This window comes from Jaculus jaculus, chromosome 5 (assembly GCF_020740685.1).
Source record: "Jaculus jaculus isolate mJacJac1 chromosome 5, mJacJac1.mat.Y.cur, whole genome shotgun sequence".
NCBI classification, from domain to species: Eukaryota; Metazoa; Chordata; class Mammalia; order Rodentia; family Dipodidae; genus Jaculus; species Jaculus jaculus.
In genome coordinates this window covers 140,258,764-140,284,266 of record NC_059106.1, presented here as the reverse complement: position 1 = coordinate 140,284,266, position 25,503 = coordinate 140,258,764, and the positions used below count along the sequence as shown (strand labels likewise).

The window sequence follows — 25,503 nt, the reverse complement described above, 5'->3', positions numbered from 1 at the left end:
CCTCCTACCTGTGCCTCCCCAGTTCTGGTATTAAAGATGTGCATGACCATAACTGGCTGACATATTGTACTTTTATTTGTTTATTATACTTTCATCCAACAAGAAACATCTTAATTACAAGGATTTTTGCTGTCCTTTGTTTTAGTTATGTACTCATAGTACAAAAAAAATAATCTAATTGGCCAATGGTAAGCTGGTAACATAATTATATTAAGTTAATGAACTATAGTTTTCATGAAACACGTATTTGAATAACTAAAGCTAGGACACTTCCTATTTTGAAAAAGACAAAATGTGCTACCTTGTACCTGTAATCCTAGCACTTGAGAGGCTGAAGCAAGGGGATTACTGTGAGGTTGAGACTAGCTTAGGCACCCTGCCTGGTAAATTCATAATTAGTTTGGGATATAGCATGGAGTTCTGTTTAAGAGGAGGAAGAAAGGAAAAGGATAAGGAAGGTGAGAAGGACAAAACAACAGAAAGTTTCTTTTAAATTGTTTTATATTCAAAATATATAGAGTAATGGGTCAATGGATTTTATAGAAGGTTTTGTTTTATATTAATATAATTGAGCTGGTTCTATATATTTTGTGATTCTTGCTTGTTTTTCTTCATAGGTTTAGGTATTCAAGAACCATTGGGACACATAGATTTTTATCCAAATGGAGGAAAAACACAACCTGGATGTCCTAAAACAGTTTTTTCTGGTATATTAATAGCATTTCTCTAAAAAGTCCATGGGATCAAAACAATGTGTCAATAGTATGCTAGAACATGAGTTTTATATCATGATGTTGTCGTTATCTTAGCATTTCTGGGTCAAAACACCTGGCCAAAAGCAGCTGATGGGAGAGTAGGATTTATTTTGGCTTATAGTCTTGAGAGGAAGCTCCATGATGCCAAGTGGAAACATGGCATGAGCAGAAATTAGATATTGTCTCTGCCACAGCAGGTGGCAAACAACAGCAAAAGAGTGAACAAAACTCTGTTGAAGCCAGGACTGGTGGGCACACCTTTAATCCCAGCACTCAGGAGGCAGAAGCAGGAGGATCACTATGAGTTCAAGGCCACCCTGAGATTACATAATGAATACCAGGTCAGCCTGGGCTAGAGCGAGCGTCTACCTTGAAAAAAAAAAAAAAAACTCATTTGTGTGGGCACTGGCTATAACACCTATAAATCTATGCCCCATAATATACCTCCTTCCACAAGGCTCCACCTTCCAAGTTGCCATCAACTCTCTCTCTCTCTATCTCTCTCTCTCTCAAATAAATAAATAAATAACAGCTAAAAAAAAAAAAAAGAAAGAAAGAAAGAAAGAAAGAAAGAAAGAAAGAAACACACAGCTAAATGTCAATGAAGCTGGGGAAGTTTGAGCCAAGCGAAAAGAATATGAGATGTTGGAAAGAAAAGGGAACTAAGAAAGTTTTAATGTCATCTGCTTCCATAGTCAACACCAACATTGGGTTAACATCTTAAGGGTATAGAATCAGAAGGGAAAGACATGCATGCTAATTAGTAAGTAGACTAGCATTATGCTTTGGTGGGCTATTAAATTATTGAATTTATACATATGTGTATATTTATTAATTTATATCTTACTGATCTGTGAAAAAACATGCAAAATTTGTTTACAATTGTACTGCTTTGATAACTCAAGCTATAACTGTATTGCAGTCAATACGTTTGTATGTATAGGGAGCACAGAATTTACCAGAACTTAATCTTTATATTTTTTTCCTCCAATTCATTTGAACTTGGTTTGACATATCTATAGTTCTTTGCTTGCTTTCTCACCCCTAAGGAACAGAATATTTTAAGTGTGAGCACCAAAGGGCCATTCACTTGTACTTGGCAGCTTTGCAAACAAACTGCAATTTCATTTCATTCCCTTGTGGTTCTTACAAAAATTACAAGAAGAGTTTATGTGTGAACTGTGGAACATTTCAGAAAACCTCATGTCCTATGCTAGGTAAGACCAATTGTTATAGTTACTATAATTATTTTTAGAAAATAATATAATACAGCAGTCTTTGATGCTAGAAGCTAAACTATGCTTCATATATACCTGTTAATTTATGAAAAAAAAAAACCTTTGGGGAAGTGATAGAATCAAAGTAAATATTCCTTTAGTAAATGTTTCCTTTTTAAAAAGTTGGTGAGAGAAACATGATCAACTGTCTTCCTGTGTTTAATGTTGTTGAAGACTTCTGATGCCTCATCACAATGTTTGTTCTTGATATACAAAAGGCTCTAGCCATGGTTCAACTAGGTTTCCACTTGAGAGAAATAAACTTCTCCATTATTTGTAGCACTAATAATTTTTCTTTAATGAGGAGTCTTAAGGGCAAGTGAAGGGTTGTGAACAACAGCTAGCTTTTCATTCACTATCAGTAAGTGTTCATGAGTCACAATGGGCTCAAACCTTCTAAGTCAGCAAACCCTGGTAAGTGCTAATAGCAACTTCTGAAAACAAAAGCCAATCAGTGGAAAGTATAGGCAAAATTTTAAAAAAGAATCCACATAAAAATGAATTTTAGAACTGGGAAGACTCTCAGGAGATACTGCTTGGCTAGTGTTTTCCATAGAAAAGACTTTAGCATGCCACAAGCATGTCAACATATAGTTAGTGCAATGCAAAGATGTTCTAAAGCCAAATGGGCTCTAGGAATAAAAAGTGGTTACACAGGCTGCACCAAGCAGAACGCAGCTAGTTTTATTCGGCAGCATTCATTACACATGGAGAATCTCTGTATGAGGTCTGCACTATGAAAGCTTTGCAAAGTCCATATTCTCACAAACCCCCTCTGCCCAGAAGATATCAAATAGGGATTCATTTCTTTCAGACTCCCTTTAAAGCTTGTTTTTTTGATGGTGTTGGTTTTCTACATATAGTTCAAAGTGAATATATGCATTGCTTAAGAACATAAGTTAAGGGCTGGAGAGATGGCTTAGTGGTTAAGAATATAAGTTAAAGGACTAGAGATATTTCTGTGTGGTTAAGGCACTTCCATGAAAAACCTAAGGACCAGAGTTCAATTCCCCAATACCCATGTACAGCCAGAAACACAGTGCCACATGCATCTGGAGTTTGTAGCAGGTGGAGGCCCTGGCATGCCCATTCATATTCTCTCTCTCTCTTTCTTTCTCGTCTGTCGCTCTCTGCTTGCAAAGAAATAAATAAAGATATTTTTTAAAGAATATAAGTTGAAATTAGAATTAAAACTGAATTTTTGGTATGGAGAGATTGCTCAGTGGTCAAAGGTGTTTGTCTACAAAGCCTGATGGCCAGATTTGATTCCTCAGTACCCAGGTAAAGCCAGATGTACAAAGTGGCACATGCATCTAGTTTGTTTTCAATGGAAAGAGGCCCTGAAACACTTATTCATTCTCTCTCTCTCTCTCTCTCTCCTCCTTGCAAATAATATATTTTTAAAACTCTGAATTTTAGCCAGGTGTGGTGGCACATGCCTTTAATCCCAGCATTCAGGTGACTGAGGTAAGAGGATCACCATGAGTTTGAGGCCAGCATGAAACTACATAGTGAATTCTAGGTCAGCCTGGGATAGAGCAAAACCCCACCTTGAAAAACAATTTTAAAAAAACTGAATTTTCAATGAAGTATTCTTTCTTCTATATTGAAATTCAAAACTTTGGAGATGTGAGCAAAAAAAAAAAATCCTTCACATATTTATCATTCTTTGCACATATATGTACACATGTAAAATATATGCAGTACATAGGATGCATGCAAGAACTCTATAGTGTTTATATGTTTATATATAATGGATACACAAGCATAGCAAATCCATATGTATAAGTGGATTCAGGGTCTGTGCTCATGGAGTTAATTTACATATTCAAGCTCTATACGATCAATTTACTCTAGTAAACTTACTAAGAAGAATTATGAGTAGAATTATGAATTTACTATATAACAGTGAAAAACTATTATAAGTAGATTGCAGTCATATAAATAATACTAAGCTATGATAGTTTCAGAGTGGATGGCTGATTTGTGGATTCTGAATTTGAGTTATTTTTGTTTGTTTGTTTGTTTTGATTTATTTGAGAGAGAGAGAGGCAGAGAAAGACAGAGAATGGGCATGCCAGGGCCTTCAGACACTGCAAATGAACTCCAGACTTGTGCACCCCCTGGTATGCATGTGTGATGTTGTGTGTTGTGTGCTTGCATCATTATGTGTCTAGCTACCTGGGATGTGGAGATTCAAACTTTGTTCTTAGGCTTCACAGGCAAGCACCTTAACTGCTAAGCCATCTCTCCAGTCCGAGTTATTCTTATCATTAGTGCAAATAATGCTTTATTATTTGAAAAGTGTCTTTTAATTTATAGACATGCATCATGATGATTTTGTACATTAACACTTTAGTTACCTTAGTGATTTGAAAGTTTTGTTTTCTACTTGATAGGACTTCAATTCCCAAAGTTCTGTTTCTCAAATCTCAGGTTACAAAGCTAAGCTATGGAAGGAAAGTTTACAGAGCATAATAAAAGGATGGCCTCGTCGAACCATTGCATTTTTGGACACTACTGACAAATATCCATTCTGTGGTAAGTTGTCAATAATTTAATAAATAGACAACTTATTAATTTCATCTTCTTTCTATTTTTGCTGAAATGTTCTGCTTCCTATTAAATTCTGTCATGCTTTTACATTTCATTATAGCAAGTTGAACAAATTCAAGTAAGGGCTTGAGGTTTTAGATAAAATGTCAGGTATCTCTGTGGTATCTTTCCAAAGAAATCAAAGGTGGCTGCCAATAAACAAAATTATCCTTCCCAATCCTAGAATTCTTTTGTCATATTACATGATAAGAAGGCTAAGACATTACACCATCAACACCCATTTGAGACTTTAAATTCTGTACTTACAAAATGGCAAATAAGTAATAATTCTTTCAATACATTTAGTGTTGGGGACAAGAGAAAACTAAACAGGAGAGAATCTCATATATATATGTAAGGTAATTACCTTTAAGAAGAGGTTAAAGGGGCTGGACATAATGCTTAGTGGTTAAGGCACTTGCTTACAAAACCAAAGGACCCAGGTTCAATTTCCCAGGACCCACATAAACCAGATGCACAAGGGGGCGCATGCATCTAGAGTTCATTAGCAATGGTTGAAGGCCCTGGTGCACCCATTTTCTCTCTCTGTCTCTCTCTCTCTCTCTCTCTCTACCTATTTCTCTCTCTCTCCCTCTCAAATAAATAAATAAAAATACAATATTTTTTAAAAAGATGAGGTTGAAAAGAGAACAAAATTATTCCATTTGAGATGAAAAGTATCTCATAAAGAAAAATGAATCCCTCAGGGTGTAGTAGTGCAGCCTTTAATCCCAGTACTCTGGAAGCAGAGAGAGGAGGATCATTGTGAATTCAAGGCCAATCTGAGACTACATGGTAAATACCAGGTCAGCCTGGGTTACAATGAGAACCTACCTCAAAAAAAAAAAAAACAAAAAACAAAAAGGGGAGCTAGAGAGATGCCTCCATGGTTAAGGCACTTGCCCAATAAAATCTAATGACCAGAACTCAATTCCTCAGTACCTATATAAAAACCAGATGCAGAAAGTGGCACATGCATCTAGAATTTGTTTTCAGTGGCTAAAAGCCCTGGTGTGTCCATACTCTCTCTCACTCTGCTGAATGTGGTGACATCTCAGCACTTGGGAAGCTGAAGTAGGAGGATTGCTGTGAGTTTGAGGCCAGCCTGAGACCATATAGTGAGTTCCAGGTCAGCCTGGGCTAGAGCAAGACCTTACCTAAACACACACACACACAATAAAAGAAAAAAGAAAATGAATCCTAGTATGTGAAATATCTTCTGAAGGAAGTTTCATTGGCTTTGGTAATTAGGAAATAAGTACAATAGATTCTCATATTACAAAATATTTTGGATTAATTACTAATAATGTTTTAAGATCATTGTTGCTTATCAGCTTTAAAATATCATAATTCTTTAAACATTAAATATTTCCCATCATAAAATGGAACCAGCCTAGATGTCCCTCAACAGATGAGTGGATAATGAAGATGTGGTACATTTATACAATGGAGTTCTACTCAGCGGTAAAGAAAAATGAAGTTATGAAATTTGCAGAAAAATGGATGGACCTGGAAAGTATTATACTAAGTCAGGTAACCCAGGCCCAGAAAGCCAAGCGCCACATGTTCTCCCTCATATGGGGATCCTAGCTACAGATGACTGGGCTTCTGTGTGAGAATGAAAATACTTAGTAGCAGAGGCCAGTAAGTTGAAAAGGAGACATAAAGGGTGGAGAAAGGAAGGGAGGAGGATACTTAATAGGTTGATATTGTATATATGTAATTACAATGATTGTAATGGGGAGGTAATATGATTGAGAATGGAATTTCAAACGGGAAAGTGTGGGGGTGGGGAGGGAGGGAATTACCATGGGATATATTTTATAATCATGGAAAATGTTAATAAAAATTTAAAAAACAAAAATATTTCCCATCATAAAAAAATTTTGTTGAGTTTAGGTACATAAGCAAGAATAAAAAATAATACTGATAATGATAGCTTTCTTCCAGTTTTACTCTAAGGTTACATTTTTTAAAGCTATATAATTAGTGTATCACTAGTGAGATTTTTTTTTTTAATTTTTATTTATTTGAGAGCGACAGACACAGAGAGAAAGACAGATAGAGGGAGAGAGAGAGAATGGGCGCGCCAGGGCTTCCAGCCTCTGCAAACGAACTCCAGACGCATGCGCCCCCTTGTGCATCTGGCTAACGTGGGACCTGGGGAACCGAGCCTCGAACCGGGGTCCTTAGGCTTCACAGGCAAGCGCTTAACCGCTAAGCCATCTCTCCAGCCCAACTAGTGAAATTTTTTTGTTTTGTTTTTCTAGGTAAGGTCTCACTCTAGTTTAGGCTGACCTGGAATTCACTATGTAGTCTCAGGGTGGCCTGAAACTCTCAGAGATCCTCCTACCTCTGCCTCCCAAGTGCTGGGATTAAAGGCATGCACCACCATACCTAGTTTACTAGTGACATATTAACATTTTATAAATCCACTCATTTTATTCAGACTTACCTTCAAACTGGTGTGTGCATGCACATGAACATTTAGCTATTTGAAAATTCATCATATGAAAAGGTTTATGTCTATATCACCTGTATTAGTCACTTTTCCATTGCTATGAACCTGACCATAATCAACTTATGGGAAGAAAAAGTTTCACTTTGTTTGCAGCTCTAGAGTTTAGAGTCCATTGTGGCAGAAAAGGCAAGACAGGTGGAAAGATTTGCAAGTTGTCTTTTCATTTTCTTCAGGAAGTCTCTTGCAGAGTAAAGTGTTTAGTTTTGATGAGTAATGAATGCTATATAGGCACTTGAAAAAATGTGTATTCTTTTTGTTTGTTGGGATAACTATATATAATTTTAGAATTGACTAAAGTGCTACTTAGTATCCACCTATAAGCATATTTTTTCTTCGCTTGCCAACCTATGAATTCATGTATCAACTTAATTGGTCCCAAAATAACACAGTTAGATAAACATGAGGTAATAGATAATGACATTCCTGAAAAGGAAAAAAAGAAGAAAAATTGAGTCAATGTCCTCAAGAAATTTTCAAATCCATGCAGGCTGACTTATCTTGCTTCAAGGCTTGAGAATAATCTTTGCTTCATCGATCGGCCTTCTAGGTGCTCTCCTCCACTTCCTCCTTCCCTTCCCCACATTTTTCCCTATCTCCTTCTCCATTTCCTTCCCCTCCTTCTCCTTCCCCTCCTCCTCCTTGCATCAAAAACTCATTTGTATATCATAATTTTATTTTCTTACACATTCTGCATTCTGTTTGAGGTGCGTCAGACTTGAGACAACAGACTTCTTTTATACCCCCAAGAACACTGATGCTATAGTATACTAAATTTTCAAAAGTTAATTTTGGATAATAACTACAGTATATAATGTTATCAAACTTCACAGTCATCCCTCAATAACCAATGAAACTTGGAATTAAGGTTATCAATCAAACTTAGCTGGAGATATAGATATATCTTAGTTCTGTTATCAAAAACAAAAAAGTTGTTTAACCAAAATTCTACTTTTAATATTTATTTATTTATTTATTTATTTACGAGAGAAAGAGGCAGAGAGAGAGAAAGAATGGATGCACCAGGGCCTCTAGCCACTGGAAAAAAACTCCAGACCCATGTGCCACTTGTGCACTTGGCTTTATGTGGATACCATGGAATCAAACCAGAGTCCTTAGACTTTGCAGGCAAGCACTTTAACCGCTGAGTCATCTCTCAAGCCCCAAAATTCTATTTCTTAAATGCTTACAAACTAGTTGGAATTTAATAGCAATTTGCCCAAATCATCATATCCAAGGCTGACTGGTAGGGTTTTTATTCTTTATTTTTTAGTCAAAAATGTAGAAGAAACAAAATTCATTATTCCTTGATCACATGAGTGACACTGAATTATTTGCATACATGCTGTGGGACTAGATTGTACACATGTTGTAAGCTTGTTCATTTGCATATGCGCTCAAACACATCAAAGTTAAAAATATCATCATTCATTATTTTTGTTTTGTAGCCTATTATTTTGTTCTCAGCATAATTCCTGTGGATGCAGCTATGAATAGTGGCTCTATTACACTTAAGATGCTGAGCCAGCATGGAGTGTATGAAACTGCAAACATCTATGAGTAACTACCATTTATTTTCTTCTTTCATAAATTAAATATTTCCTTTATTGTCTAACTCAGTAGATAATCAGAAGAAATTTTCTGTGTAGAGAAGATTAAAATATTAAACTGTTTTCATATGCCATATTCTAAATAATTCTGGAGAATATGTGGAATAAAATAAACTAAGTAACTCCTTTATTTATGTTAGGCAAATGCTGATTATAAAAGTTAATGGAAGAATAGGAAAACTTCCTAATTCCACTGTTATTCCTGTCTTGCTTTCTGACTTTCTTCAGATCTCAGACAACATTATTTTAATGTGATATAAATTTTAAAAGTCTCTTTTAACCCATCAGTCAGTGGAGTGACACATTGCAAATATTTCTGAGAACTGCTCCCAACTACAATGGTCTCAAATAGTAGAGGAAGGTTTTATTGTCTGCTCAATTTCCAATTAACCTTTTATGTATCTGTGGCTATATAGGCACACTTTTAAGTTACATAATCATCTCCAAGCATGTTGTCAGCTCGTTTGTTGAATGGGCTTGTTGTTGTGGGTTAAGTTCTTACAATAGAAAATCAATTTTCTGTCAAACAATAGAATGATATAAAGTGTATGTAACAAGTAAAATTATAGTTTCCACTATAGTGTGTTAAACTTCTAGAAAGCCATGAGGGGGTAGAACTGTTTTCAGAAATTTCAAAGGTAACATGTTTGGTGTCTAAGTAAGTGATAAACTCTACTTTTTGCTATTGTAGACTTAAAATTTGTTGGCTTTGATTTTGACCTGTAACTGAAGACATTAGAATAGCAAGAAAAACAGTCTTTGTCTCCAACACTTATGGCAGGCACAGCTGAAGTAGTAATAGTATCTGAATTGATCAATTGTCTAAGTATAATGCATTATGGCCCTGGAAGCTTCTAACTCAGTGATGTATAGCTTTATTCAGCACTTAAACATGAAGCCAGCAAAAATCTCCTGCCTGCTTATTTATTTGCACAAGCAAAAAAATGTTATTGAATTTTAATATTACAGTATTTAATTTAATTTTAATGTTACAATATTATTTTATTAAAACCTGAAACAGCATTAATATATAAAATGTAGTCATAAATCATTGTAGATGTGGTTTATATGGTAGATAAAATATTGCAAACCTTAGACTCCACACAGAAAATTATAAGAAATAAAGTTCATGTTGGTAAAAATGATGAGAACATTTCTATTGAAGAAAATCAAAACCATATGTCACAGGTTACCATTATCATCCTTAGAAATAATATTCTAAAATAGCTTTAGGCAAATCAAAGGTAAAAAATATGTTTAATATTAGGTTCTATAGATATAATTTTTGAAAGTTAATATGAATCATTGCAGACATATCAGTGGTGGCATTAAAATAGTAATATGAGAATAAGAGTTCTTGCTTCTTCCCCCAACACTTTTTTCTTTGGTTTTTTGAAAAGAGGTATCATGAGGCTGGTGTAATGGCTTAGTGGTTAAGGCACCTGCCAACAAACTCAAAGGAACCAGGTTCGACTCCTCAGTACCCACGTAAGCCAGATGGACGAGGTGGCACACTCATCTGGAGTTTGGCCCTGGTGTACCCCTTCTCTCTCTCTTAAATAAATAAATAAAATATTTTTAAAGGTATCATGTATCCCTGGCTGGCCTCAAACTCACTAGGTAGCCATGGATGATCTTGAACTTCTAGAATTTCTGCCACCACCTCCCGAGGGCCAGTGCTAGGATTGTGTGAGCCTCAATACCCATTTTATGTGAAGCTGTGGATCAAACCCAGGGCTTCCTGAATGCTAGACTTTCTATCAATTGAACTACATTCCTAGCCCTCTGTCCCCTTTTTAACTTCCCTTCAATCACCAAAAAAAGATAAAAATAAATTGAATCAGAGTTCCAATCTCAATTTTTCATTTCTATCAAGGCTCATTTGCCATTAAAAGAAACTTCTACGCCCTTTATATCTAATTTTGGACATGGAGTGTTTTATAATACCAAATGTTATGCCATGATCATTCACTCATTGAAGTTCCTTAAGCTGGACAGAATTGTATCGATATAGGCATCTTTATGGCATATATATTATTTATTATTTATTCACATCAGAAATGTGCCATTCAACCTTTGAAATTAATTTGCTTACCCAACACATTATTCATGGCAAAAGTTGTTCAGATGTTGAACAAAATGCTAGATTCTCAGACTGAAATAGGTAGTGGTTGTTTTCAAGCAAACCACAGAGCACTGGCAGAAACTAATGCATGATTGCATCTCAGCATTTTTTTTTTTTTTTTGGTAGAACATCATTTAACATCCCAATAAGTGCAGAACAAAAGCAGGGAAGCATGCAAAGATAGTACAATGCCTCCGGCAAGACAGAGAGCAGCTGCTGCCTTCCAGAGGCATGAGGAGAGCAGGAAGAGTGAGCTCAAGAACAGCATCAGCGTAGGCTGCATGCGGGTCCTTTGGCTGGGTCCAGCAGGCAAAGAAAGGAGCCCAGTACTTTCCAAGCAGATGGAATCACATGGAACAGTGATGCATTGTATCCATAATTAGTGCATTTTTAATGAAGGAACTGAAAACATGAGAACACATATGCGCACCTGAACACATCCATCCAAGCCTGAAGAATGGCTTTATTGCTTTCCTATTAAGTCATTTAGATTTTGAACTATTGTTTAAATACTAGAAGGAACAAAGGGTTTTAAGTGATCTTGTTTTCCCCTTCCAAAACTGAGACAGGAATATTTACTCTCTGTCTAAAATGTTTGATATTGTACAGTGAAGAATGAGAATCACCCATAATAATGACATCCAAGACCACTAAAACTTACAATTTACTTTCTAATCCTCCTCCTGTTCCTTCTGGTCTTCCTTTTCCTCTTCTTATACTCACCTTGCTCCTTCATTTTGTTGTACATGATCTATGCCTACCAAATGTTATTTTTTATTTAGCAAAGCTAGGAGCTACTGAAAATTCATCCTGAGTCCTGGTTTTTGTACTCAATGTTATATTGTAGTCACATTTTTCCTGTTACTGAAAATCAGGTAGTCATTGTAATGTAACTTGAAACATGTTACTTTGTAAACATAGGGTTTTATGCCGGGCATGGTGGCACATGACTTTAATCCCAGCACTCGGGAGGCAGAAGTAAGAGGATCACCATGAGTTTGAGGACACCCTGAGACTAATTCCAGGTCAGCCTGGACCAGAGTGAGACCCTACCTCAAAAAAAAAACCACCAAAAATAAATAAATATAGGATTTTATGTACAGGGTATCAGTAATAGATATTCAGGTTAGAACAGTCCTTCAGAAAGCTGAAGGAAGGTTAGTCTTAGAGATGAAAATCCAGAGAGATTACAGGTGGGGTGAACAACCAAAATGTGCAAGAAAAGAATGGATGAGTCACAATACAAGACTTACAAAGCATTCAGACCACTGAAGTACTTGTTAGGGAGGTCCACTTAGGGCCAAGACTAGACTTTGACCCCAGACAATTGGAGAGCAGATATTTTTCTGTACCAGGTATATAGGCAAGAAATAATACTGCCCCAAAATAAAGGGTTTGCAGTGGAGGCAGAAAATGAAGGATAAATTTAGGGGAAAAAAACAGCCCCATAATTTATTAGGCAAAGTTAGCAAGAATTTTGATAGATTGGATGTAGGGATGGAAAGACAGAATCATATCAAGGGTGAAACTAGTTCATTTGGCTATCCATTGGTTCCATTTAATTCCATTAAAAAAATTCATATACTACCCAGGTATGATGGCACACACCTTTAATCCCAGCACTCAGGAAGCTGAGGTAGGAGGATCACTATGAGTTTGAGGCCAGCCTGGGACTACAGAGTCAGTTCCAGGTCAGTCTGGGCAAGACTGAAAACCTACCTGGCAAAAGAGTTAAAAAACAAAAATCATATACTTTAGATTACTTTATCGTTTTTTAAGGAGTGTGGGGGAAGGGTGTTGGGTAAGAGAAGTTATTTAGATTTGTTATGTTTTGCTTGTGTGATGTGAATATATGCATGTTTGCATGCATGTAGGCACATATGCATGTATATGTGTGTGAATGTGGAAGTCAGAGGTTCACTGATGTTGGATGTCTTCCTCTATCACAGTCCACTTTATTGATGGAAGCAAGGTCTTTCACTTGAACCAAGAGCTTCTCAACTTTGCTAGTCTAGCTAGCCAGCTTGCCCTGCAGATCTCCTGTCTCTACTTCCCAAGTGCTGGACTTCCAGGGGACAAGCATGCCCACCTGGAGATCTGAACTTGGTTCCCATGATTGTGCCTTGGATCTTTTATCCTCTCAGCCATCTCCTCAGCCCCCTGTCATGTAGATTTGATCCTGATATATACATCAGTCATCATAGAAAGATTCAAATGGCTTGTTGGACCAGGGATATGTGTGCGTGTACACGCAGCAGAGGCCTGCGGTGTTGGGTTGGGGTTGAGGAAAGGTAGAAACTTGGTAGTCATGAGCAGACTATTGGGAGGCTGTGAAGTGAGGGGATGGAGGTATGTCCCAACTGAATGTGCTAAGTGCCTCTGAAAAAAAACTAGGTAAACTTTAGAAATGCATAAAAGATATGCCCGATGACACTATTCTGTGAAAGAGGAAGCGGTGACCCAAAGATGGGAGAGCGGAGGTGAACCTTGAGGAGAATGCTGACATCTTTTTGGGGTTCTTGCTGCTGTGAGGTGTAGAGATAAGAAGGCCAGGAGAATGTAAGAGATGGGAGGGGCGCTCACTGGTTAATCGCCCCTGTTCTGTGTGAGAGTCTCACCCGTGCTCAAGCAAGCTCTTCCTTTCTTCCTTCAAAACAGGACATTCTGCCTTGTGGAGGCAGGGTTTCACTCTAGCCCAGGCTGACCTAGAACTCACTCTGTAGTCCCAGACTGGCTTTGATCTCATGCCAATCCTCCTACCTCTACCTCCCAAATGCTGGGATTAAAGGCATGGATCACCATGTTTGGCAGAAAATTCTTTCAATGGAGTTTAAGAACAATTTTCTCCCCTTTTCTGACCTGTATTCCCATCGTCCCTTTCGCTTCCTCTCTGCCCACTTTGACTTCTTCCCTCCCTTTGCACGCAGCTCCCGTGCTAACCCCTTTCCTACTCTCCTTTGAATAAAACCTAGTTGTATCAAATGAGAAAAGGCAATAGAGTGAGTTCCACTTCGTTTGGAGTCATACAGCCCTAGTGATGGAAAAGATTTTAAGACCCCACATTTCTGGCACACAAAGGAGAAATTGGGCAGAGCAGGAAAGAGAATTCATAAGGCTGGTTTACATTCCACCTAAGTATCCATTAGCTGTGTGAACTCTGGAGAGGCATCTATGATGTGAAAGTCAGTTTTTGTATTAGTAAAACGGAGATACAGTGAAAGGAGTTGTTGAGATAGTTAAATAAGGTCAAGTGCTAAAACCATTATGACTATCCTAAGTCCCTTTTGGGAGGGGGGTAGATTTTCAAGGTAGGGTTTCACTCTAGCCCGAGCTGACCTGGAATTCACTGTTTTCTCAGGGTGGCCTCAAACTCTCAGTGATTCTCCTACCTCTGCCTCCTGAGTGCAAGGATTAAAGGCATGTGCCACCTTGCCTGGCCTAAGTACATTTTAAGTGGACATTAAATTGTCACAATTAAATAGTACCTTAACTTTCATCTTGAATCTCAGATTTTCATTTATATTTTCTTTAAGTAATAAATAATAAAGTGGCACAGAACAATAGTTGTCATTTGAACTTATAGACTATTGAAGGAATTGTGATAAAGATTCATCTAAAAAGAATCAAATGCAGGAGATGTGATCTTGGATAAACAGACCCTATGTGTACATTTCTAGATGGGAATGCATATGTCATTATTGTTATTTTATTCTGTCTTGTATGACCCTTTCCTTATTATGTTGTTCTTTGTGTTCTCTCTCAGGATTACATTGATTTAAAAATAAAAGTTTGGTTAAATTTGCTAATAGGCTGAGCATGCCTTTTTTATTTTTATTTTTTATTTTTTGGTTTAGGAAGAACAAACCATTTGCTAAATTTCAAGAAGTTAAGATCCTTGTTACATTTTTAAGTGATATGGCAATCATTTCAAGCATTCGTTTGACGTATTTCCAGAATGCACCTCCCTACTGCCCCAAATGTCGATACAGAATCTACAGGCTCACGTTAAAATCACTTACATACCCAGAAAGGTAAGATTTTTACATGTTATCTCAAAATTAAATGTGATAACTCAAGGTTTAATAATTCATGTGTTAAAATGCCTGTTGTATTATACAAGGATATTAACATATCAAAATGGTCTAAATGCATTTTTTAATCTTGGATGGCAATTGCTTTGGAATCACATTACATGAGAAAACACACTGAGACACACACACACACACACACACACACACACAGAAACACAATCATTTCAACACATAGCAAAGATAAAACATTGAGACAATATATCCTGAAATATTTATCAATAACTTGTTATGTATAGTATATATCCACAGAATGTTGGAGAATCCTGTCATACAATCCTTAGTGTGATGTTTAGTAACTGAAAATTCTACAATGAAATGCATGTTCACAGAAAATAAGTCATCATGACCTCTATTCTTTCCCCATACTTAATCACCTCTTCACTGGGAAAACATAAAAGTGCATCTCTCCAGCCCAAAAGTCACTTCTTATAGGGTAAATAAATAAATAAGTAAATAAAAATCCAACACATGTGTTTGTACCACTATCTTCTCAACCCATGCTTTAAAAAGACTAACTGCTTAAAAAGTAATCCATAAATTAAGTAACAAATAGTGTAGAGTCATAAAACATGCAGGTATGTAATTTTATTTTTGTGTGAAATTTAAACTATGGGCAGAATATGAGAATTCACTCTGGCATGAAATTTGGATAGTTGTTTGTACTCAGAGTATGCTTAATAGAGCTATTAATATTCCCCACTGCCCAAAGTTGCTAATAGATGCTTAATGAAAGTTTGCTCTAAGTTCAATTACCTAGGTAATTGCTTAAATAATTTTGTAGCTTTTCCTACTGAGATTTGTCAATACTGGCAATGTACAAATAATAGGAATTATCAGTGTCATGTTGTTGGAAATGCTGAGTTATATGATGCTTTAGGGTCCAGCTTAAACTGCACTTACTCAATAAGTTATAGTTTTTCAGGAGCAAGTTTGATTGTGCGTATTTTCCAGGCCCTTCCCATTGAGTAAAACCAAAGGACTGAGGGATTCAGCAGAACACACATGCAGCAGACAGCTTCAGGTTGGCTGGAATGAACTTCCAGATCAGTCACAGTTATGGAAGCAGAAATTTATTGAAGTTTACAAATCCAGAGGAAGTTTCATGATGGCATAAGACAAGCCAAAAGCCAAACGCCACACAGCACAGCACACTTCAGGAACTCCATCTAGGCACATTTTGCTTATCTTTACATTGGAATCTTTTAATCTTTTTTTTCTTTTTGTTCATTTTTATTTATTTATTTGAGAGTGACAGAGAGAGAAAAAGGCACATATATATATACATATATATGTAAATATATATATATACATATATATGTAAATATATATATACATATATATACATATATATGTAAATATATATATATATACATATATATATGTGTGTATGTATATGTATATGTATGTAAAGAGAGAGAGAGAGAAAGAAAGAGTGGGTATGCCAGGGCCTCCAGCCACTGGAAACAAACTCCAGACATGTGCACCCCCTTGTTCATCTGGATAACATGGGTCCTGGGGAAACGAGCCTCGAACCAGGGTCTTTAGGCTTCACAGGCAAGTGCTTAACTGCTAAGCCATCCCTCCAGCCCTACATTGGAATCTTAAACCCACCACCACCACACCTTAAGATCCAGCCAGTGACACCACCTCCAGCCAGGTGGATGCAGATGCAAACTACAAACTAATAAAACACTGAATATAGTGGGGTCCATCTATTCAAACTACCACAACACATGAAGGAGGGCCTCTGGTATGACTTCTGGGAAAACCTTGAAACAACACTCAATTGCTAAGAAAATGTTCTTCTTGTTGTGTACATGCGTGGGCTTTAATAAATGCAGAGTTAATGGCTATCACCATAAATGAAACACAGAACATTTCATTCACAAAAGCACTCTGAAACTGCTCCTAAATGCCTATTCCATTCCTGTCCCTTTCAATGGAGACTGGTTTTTGCCTTTAAAGGCATTTTATAAATGGGACCAGGTGTGACAGCACATTCCTTTAGTCCCAGCACTCAGAGGCTCAGGAGTGCAGGTAGGTGGATCCCTGTGAGTTTGAAACCTGCCCAAGACTACATACTGAATTCCAGGTAAACCTGGGCTTGACCTCAAAAATAAAAGAATAAAATTAAATAGGTTATATAAATGGGATTATATGGCCTAATTTTAAGTGTAGCATTTCTCACTTAGCCATCTAAACTTAAAATGGATCCATGTTGTTGCTTATATCAGTAAATGTTCTTGATGAATTGTATTTCATTACTTATACCACAGTTTACTCATCTAGGCACCTGTTTGAGAGCATGAAGTTCAAGTGTTTGAAGTTTTTTTATTTTTGGTATTTTTTTCTCAATTTTTATTAACATCTTCCATGATTATAAAAGATATCCCATGGTAATACCCTCCCTCCCTCCCCCCACTTTCCCCTTTGAAATTCCAATTCTCCATTGTATCCCCTCCCCATCTCAATCAGTCTCTCTTTTATTTTGATGTCATGATCTTTTCCTCCTCTTATAATGGTTTTGTGTAGGTAGTGTCAGGCACTGTGAGGCCATGGATATCCAGGCCATTTTGTGTCTGGAGGGAGCACGTTGTAAGGAGTTCTTCCCTTCCTTTTGCTCTTACATTCTTTCTGCCACCTCTTCTGCATTAGACCCTGAGCCTTGGAAGGTGAGATTGAGATATTACTCAGTACTCCAGTCAATTCTTTGTAGCACCATGATACCTTCTGAGTCATCCCAAGGTCACTGCCATCTGAAAAGAGAAGATTCTCTACCCAAAGTGAGAGTAGCATTAATATAAGGGTATGAATATTAAGAGAAGTGCTTACTGGGCAGTTTGATAAGCATATACAATTATTTATTTATATACATATATACATTTATCCAGACATCGGCAGACATTAAACCGCTAGGGCTCACGACTACCCCTGTTTTAAGTTTTCAGTTTCAGGGATATATTCCCTCCCATGGAGCAGGCCTCCAGTCCAATTAGAGGGCAGTTGGTTTCCACCATGATAGACGTTCCACTATTGCACCTGTTGGCTCATTTGGCCTGGCTGGCCAGTTATAAGGCTTACAGTGTCCACTGTTGAGTATCTTCACTGGTGGTGTCTCTTTCTCCCACTGAACTGCATGTAGAATGGTTTCTTCCAGCTTTCTGTCAGCTGGTTTACATGGAGGAGGTTATCAGCTCAGTTCCAGCAGGATTTCTCAGTGGCCTTGCAGCCCAAGTATGTGGAGTCTTCAGCATTAGGGTCTTACTGAAGTTTTTGTTTTGCCATGAGTAAAGCTGTCATACATTTTTGGCCATGTGATTTTAAGGGAACATAAGTTTGTATTTCTCTTGGGTCTATATGCTTAGAGGTGGAATTGTTGGCCATATGAAAAGTGTGTCTTTAGCTTTAACTTTATGTTCCAAAGTGACTACACATTGTGCATTCCTGCCAGCACTATATGAGGGTTCATTGCACTTCTGAACAACATACCTACACCTTCATCAGGTTATTGTTTCCTGTTGTTTACTTGCTTGGTTTTCATTTTAACATCTTTTTTATTTTTATTTATTGGGCTGGAGAGATGGTTTAGCAGTTAAGGCACAAGCCTGAAACCTAAGAGCCCAGGTTCAATTCTCCAGGTGCCACGTCAGCCAGAGGCACATGGTAGCACATGCATCTAGAGTTTGTTTGTAGTGGCTAGAGGCCCTGATGTGCCCATTCATTCTCTCTCTCTCTCATAAATAAAAATAAAATCTTTCAAAATATTTTTATTTATTTATTAGAGTCAGAGAGAGAGGGAGAAAGAGAGAGAGAGTGAAAGTGAGAGTGGGCATGCCAGGGCTTCCACCCACTGCAAATAAACTCCAGGCACATGCTCCCCCTTGTGCATCTGGCTAACATGGGTCCTGGGGAATTGAACATGGGTCTTTTGGCTTTGCAGGAAAGCACCTTAACCGCTAAGCCATCCCTCCAGCCCCATTTTAACTTTTTAATAGGTGTGTAGAGAGCAGACATATTGAATTTTTTAATATCTTCATTTATTTCAAAGGAAAGAGAGGGGAGTGAAGAAGAAAGAGAAAATGGGCATGACAGGGCCTCTTGCAGCTACAAACAAACTCTAGATGCATGCACCTCTTTATGCCTCTAGCTTTATGTGGAGAACCGAAACCAGGCCATCATGCTTTGCAAGAAAGTACCTTAACTTCTGAGCCTTCTCTCCAGCCCAGAGATATCAAATTTTTAATTTACATCTCTCACATGACAACTCCCGTGATGATCTCTTTAATTCAGGATGTTTGGACATTTAACTTAACACTGTTACTGATATGACTGGTTAATAGTATTATTTCACTGGATTTTTTTTGTTTTGTTTTGTTTTTTGTTTTTTGAGGTAGGGTCTCACTCTAGCCCAGGCTGACCTGGAATTCACTCTGGAGTCTCAGGGTGGCCTCGAATTCACAGCAATCCTCCTACCTCTTCCTCCCGAGTGCCAGGATCAAAAGCATGCGCCACCATGCCCAGCCTCATTGGATTTTTTTTTTTTTTTCCTGTCTGTCTCGTTGGTTCTCTGCTCTAGTTTTTTGTTTTGTTGTTGTTGTTGTTTTCATGATGGAGATTGAATCCAGGACCTTATGAGTTCTAGGCAAGTGCTGTAGCATTGAGCTAAATCCCCAAGCTCTCTGCTCAATTTTGTAACTTCCTGGTTTGTGTCGGATAAATTGAATGCTTACATAATTGCATTTTTTCTTTTCTATGGGTTTGTGAGCCATATAGCTTTGCCTTATCATTTTAGTGACTTCATTGGAGCTTATGATATTTCATTTGTCATAATCTACCCTCAAGTGAATTTTATCACTTCACATATGAGAACCTTATAATGTACTCTCATTGACATTTTCCTTGTACATATGCTAAAAATCTCATGATACCCTGCATCATTTCAATTTAAATAATTATTATATGAAAGAGTTATGAATAATTAGAAAATTTCATATATACTTATCCAAAGTTACCATATCTTGGTGCTCCTCAAAGCCTTTTGTAGATTCATATTTTTGTATGCTACAATTTACCTTCTAAAGTGATTTCCTTAGCATTGTTTGGTCAAGGCTGGAAAAATGGTTTAGTGATTAAGGCACTTGCCTGAGAAGCCAAAGGACCCAAGTTTGATTCCCCAGTACCCACATAAGCCAGATGCACAAGGTGGTACATGTATCTGGAATTCTCTTGCAGAGGCTAGAGACTGTGGCACGCCCACTCTCTCTTTCCCCCTCTCTCTGTCTCTTTCTCTCTCTCTCTCTTTCCCTGTCCCATAAGTAAATAAAACATAGAAAAAATATTTTTTAAAATATTTTGGTCACAAATGTACTCTCTCAATTAATTCAAACATTTGGTATTTATATTATATTCATCCTAATGTATTCATTCTGAAAAACAATTTTTCTGGGTATAAAATTCTAATATGATGTATATTCTGTGCCATTGATGCTAATGAAACATCGATTGTCCTTTTTGTTTCTCTAAAAACAATATGTCTTTTTTAGCTAATTTAAATTTTTCTATTTATCATTGATTTGAAATAACTTTATTAAAACACACCTGGTAATTTTCTTCATATTTCTTGCATTATACTTAGAATTTATTCATGATAAAAATAGTACAGCAACATTTGTAAAGCACTGACAGTAATTTAAAAAAAAAGCCCTCTCTTTCTATCTTCTTCATGAATAAATTTTACAAATGGATTCTTAGCTGTGAAGGTTGGTGACTTTTTTGGACCTGCGAGTTGGTAGTCTTTATAAAATTCCATTGAAAGTGTCAACTAAGTCTCAAAACATATTTTTTTCTTATGTCTACTTTCTGCCTCCTTTTGGTACTCCTATTTCAAGTGTATTACATCACTTAAAGTCCTCCACAGCTCACTGATTCTCTTAACTTTCTTCATTCTATTTTCGATCTGCATTTACTTTGCAGAATCTCTGGTGCTGCTTTGCAGTTTAGTGACCTTCCCTCTGCAATGCCTGATCTGTTGTTAATCCTGCACACTGATTCTCAGTGATGAACTGGTTTTCATCTCTGCAAGGCCGACTTGGACTTTTGATAACTTATGACTGTACTTAACCTTTTGGGCAAGTAAAATACAAGCATAGCTCCTAATTTGTTAAACTTGTTTGCTGATTACATCTGGGCTAAGGCTGTTATTTGTTAGTAGTTTGTTTCTATCTTTTTCTCTTTCGTAGACCGCCGTTTTGTAGACATAATATTGTACTCAGAGAGAAGCAGGAGGTAATTCTCCCACCAGAATCATGCACAGAAAATGATACTTAAATACTTTCTTCCATCTATCAAGTTTAAAGTTATTTGTGGATAGAAGAACTTGCTGATTGCCATGGCACAACTGGTCCTTTCAGAGTGTGTCGCTGAATGTGGCCTCTGCCGGGTGCATCTAGTTCTCAAGTACATTCCCGAGAACCAAGACTAAGAGAAATCTGTCTATAATTTAAAAAAATGTTCTGAATATGTCTAAAACATGGTCATATCTGTGGACCTAACTTATTTCCTAAACCAAATGCTTAACATTAGATGTTTACCTGGGTGACTTACCTTATTAAATAACTATGCTAAAGAAGCATTTTCTAAAGGAAAAACTGGAACATTTACAGTGCTACAGTGTCTAATCAGTAGCATTTTGTACTTCTGACTGTGCTTGGAAAAATTAGTTTTTAAAAATATGCAAATTTGTTACTTGGAGAAATAACATGTGTTAATGTGACCCTTGTAAATGGGAATCATTTGTACTTTTGGTTATGTACTGTAAATAAAGGCCTTATTTCTATGGAGTCCAGTAAATTAATATCTTAGGGGCATATGATACTTAAGGTGAAATCCTGTATTCATAACTTACTAACTTATATAAATTGGTTTACTACAACATGTGCCTCGCTTACCTAAAGAATATTTGTGAAAGTGAAGAGTAATAGAAAAAAAAAAAGAATATTTGTGAAAGTTGTTTCAATAAAGTACTGTGAATGGTGTCTGTCCACAATTACAATAAAAATAAAAATGATGAGAGCTGACAGGTACAGGAATCACTGTGTTCTTGAAATGTATTAATTCATTTCATCCCGTAAGACTCATGGAATTAATCTTGTTATATCCACTGATGAAGAAACTCGGGCATAATGATGTTAACAAATCTGCTCAGGATTGCATGTAGAACCAAAGGGATCCTGGGGTATGTTGAATTGTGTTTATAATCTCACTTGTCATTCTTTGAACATTCAAAATTACAACCCAACTATCCTTGACATTCTCCAACTCATGCACTTCCTCAAGTTATTCCTAAGCCAGAGAACTCCCTCACTTAATGCGTGCTTCTGAAACACACCGTCAAGTGCAGTCAGTTCTTATGTTCATCAAGAACATCACTGGGCTGGAGAGATGGCTTAGCAGCTAAGCGCTTGCCTGTGAAGCCTAAGGACCCTGGTTTGAGGCTCAATTCCCTAGGACCAACGTTAGCCAGATGCACACGGGGGCGCACGCATCTGGAGTTCATTTGCAGTGGCTGGAGGCCCTGGCGAGCCCATTCTCTCTGTATCTGCCTCTTTCTCTCTCTTTCACTCTCAAATAAATAAATAAAAATTAAATATTTAAAAAAAAAAAGAACGTCACTGCCACCAGGTATAGTGGCACACACCTTTTAATTCCAGCACTCAGGAGGCAGAGGTAGGAGGACCTCTGTGAGTTAGAGGCCAGCCTGAGACTACATAGTTAATTACAGCTCAGCCTGGGCTACAGTGAGACCCTACCTCAGAAAACCAAATGAATTTGCCATTAGCTGTCACAACAAAATAGCATATAGTGAGTGGCTTATGCAACAGTGGCTTATCTTCTCAGTTCCAGAGGCTACAATTCCAAGATGAACGATCTGGAAGATTACTTTCCTAGAAAACCCCTCTCCTTGCATTCAGACTGCTTTGCTGCTGTGCATTCACAGGGTCTTTCCTCCATGCATATTCAGCCTAGGTATCTCTTTCTGCTTTCAAATATCCACTTAGTATAAATTCACCAGTCAGATTGGACTATAGCAACCCCAAGGGCCTTGTTTCAATTGTCTCTTTAAATGTACTAATTCTAGGGGCTGGAGAGATGACTGAGCGGTTAAGGCACTTGACTGCAAAGCCTAAGGACCCCAAGTTCGACTCTCCAGATCACACATAAGCCAGACACACAAAGGTGAGTCATGCACAAGTTCACACATGCCCACAAGGTGATGCAAGTATATGGAGTTCCATTGTAGTGGCTGAAGCGCTGGTACGTCAATTCTCTCTCTCTCTCTCTCTCTCTCTCTCTCTCTCTCTCTCTCTCTCTCAAATAAGAGTACCAATTCTAAATGAAGTCATACACATGGGATTTCAACCTATGAGTTGAAGGAACACAGATGACCATATAACTGGTGCCATGCCCTATTAGACCAACCATGGGACTACTTGCTTAATAATTTACTTTGAGGGAAGTTGGGGCCACTATTGGTGCCCACCTGGAACGCACTGATGTGTGAAGGCCTCACATACTAGATACTTGCTCCAGGCATGCCAGGGAAGATCGTTCACCATTACTTCCAATTGTAGGAGGTGCTGCCTGCACCTCTGCTATTCAATGACAAAAACAACTTGTTTTTGTTATGTTGTTTCATTGGTTTGTTTTCCGAAGCTCTCATATGATACAGGAATTGAGGGCTTCAGAGCCTTTTGGGGCTCTTGGGTGCGCAGTAATTCAGGAGCTACGGTGCCAGACACACACAGTCACACAAAGCTTCTATTGAATTAGTGGCTTCCTGATTCTTATCTAATGAATTTCTGCAAATGAAACCCACAGAACAGAGGCTAGCGGTCAGATTTTATTATAGAGCTTATAAAGCTAGGGCTCATAGAACTTAGTTCAGGAGAAGGAAAGAAGACAGAGCTCCTGCCCACCAAGGCTGGAACATTCCACAAACTAAGAGAGCCCAACTGGAGATCTAGATTAGGGCCTTTTGCGGGACTGGATGAGAACTAAACCCAGCATTCAGTAGGACAAGGAAGGAGGTTGAATATGAGGTTAAGGCCAGCCTGAGACTACACTGTGAATTCCAGGTAGGCCTGGGCCAGAGGGGGATCCTTACCTCAGGAAAAAAAAAAAAAAAAGGAAAAAGACATGTTTGGCTCCTGGATTCGGAGGTTCCAGGCCATAGTCAGTTGGAGTCATTGTTGGGGAGGGGATGGCTGTGGTGAGGCAGATATCACAGCTGATACACTTCCAGGAGTAGGTCTATTTATCTTTTAAGATCCCGGAAGATGATTGAGGAGAGGAAGGTACTGAGGCACCAAGACCCTATTCATTGTTGACTCCCAGTCATCTGACTTCCTTCTGTTAGGTCCCATATCCTGAAGATTTTTCTACTTTCCAATAGCACCATCAACTTAGGTCCAAACCTTCAACACATGAACCTTTTAAGTGACTTTTAAGATGCAAACCAATGTCCTATAACAAATCTTTGTCTTTTTAAATATTTTTTATTTATTTGAGACAGAGAGAGAAGGAAAGTGGCAGACAGAGAGAGAATGGGTGTGTCAGGGCCTCTAGTCACTGCAAACAAACTCCAGATTCGTGTACCACCATGTAAATCTGGCATTATGTGGGTGCTGGAGAATCGAACTCTGGTCCTTAGGCTTTGGGGGTAAACGCCCTAACAAATGAGCCATCTCTCCAGTCCCCAATCTGTGGTTTAAGACCTTTACTTGCAGTGATCCATGTATCTTTTCAAATTCCCTATAAATTGTGTACTTTAGCCTCAGTGATTGAGTAGACAACAAAAGAGAAAATGGTTCTTCAGACAACTGACAATATCAGAAAAAAACTTTGGTGTTATGTTTTGATTGTCATCTATGGAATAACTAATAAACATTGTATAAATTCATGAATGAATAAATAGTTGAATGAAGGAATGAGAAGTCAAATCCTCTTCAAAAAAAAAAAGAAAGAAAGAAAAAACAGCCTAAGAGAAGCATAGAAGCAGCCCATGGCAACAGAGGACGCTTAGTTCTCTAAAGCTGTGATGTGGCTGGTATCTGCCAAGTAACATAGAATTTGGTGCACATGACCATTTTGGCAAGCTAGCAGAAACACATGCTTTTCCCCTGAAGGGTGCTTTTAGTTTTCAAGGATGTAGATGCTGCTAAAACACCAAACACCTGAGTGGTGGCCCCAGATAAGCACAATTTGCTCCTCCAGTGGCATGAAAGAACCTTGGCAGAGAACATTAGGAGGCAGTGTTTCAACATATAGGACTTCAGGTTGGGGGTGGTGGCGAACGCTTTTAATTCCAGCACTCGGGAGGCAGACGTAGGAGGATCGCTGTGAGTTCAAGGCCACCCTGAGACTCCATAGTGAATTCCAGGTCAGCCTGGGCTAGAGACCCTACCTCTAAAAAGAAAACAAGAAAGAAAGAAAAAAAGATGTAGGACTTCAAAGCACACAGAGCATTTTTCTTC

At 37.8% G+C, this 25,503-nt stretch overlaps 1 protein-coding gene across 1 annotated transcript in view; it reads left to right on the top strand.

The window, feature by feature from the left end:
• Positions 1–21,311, top strand: part of Lipi (lipase I) — a gene marked incomplete at its 5' end in the record, with an annotated part of 46,815 nt that extends 25,504 nt beyond the window's left edge. The window contains 6 exons of the mRNA XM_045149186.1: positions 618–707; positions 1,805–1,972; positions 4,469–4,573; positions 8,594–8,705; positions 14,735–14,911; positions 21,211–21,311. Of these exons, the coding sequence (XP_045005121.1) occupies positions 618–707; positions 1,805–1,972; positions 4,469–4,573; positions 8,594–8,705; positions 14,735–14,911; positions 21,211–21,298 (740 nt within the window). The remainder of the gene's footprint in view (positions 1–617; positions 708–1,804; positions 1,973–4,468; positions 4,574–8,593; positions 8,706–14,734; positions 14,912–21,210) is intronic.
• Positions 21,312–25,503: the final 4,192 nt, after the last annotated feature.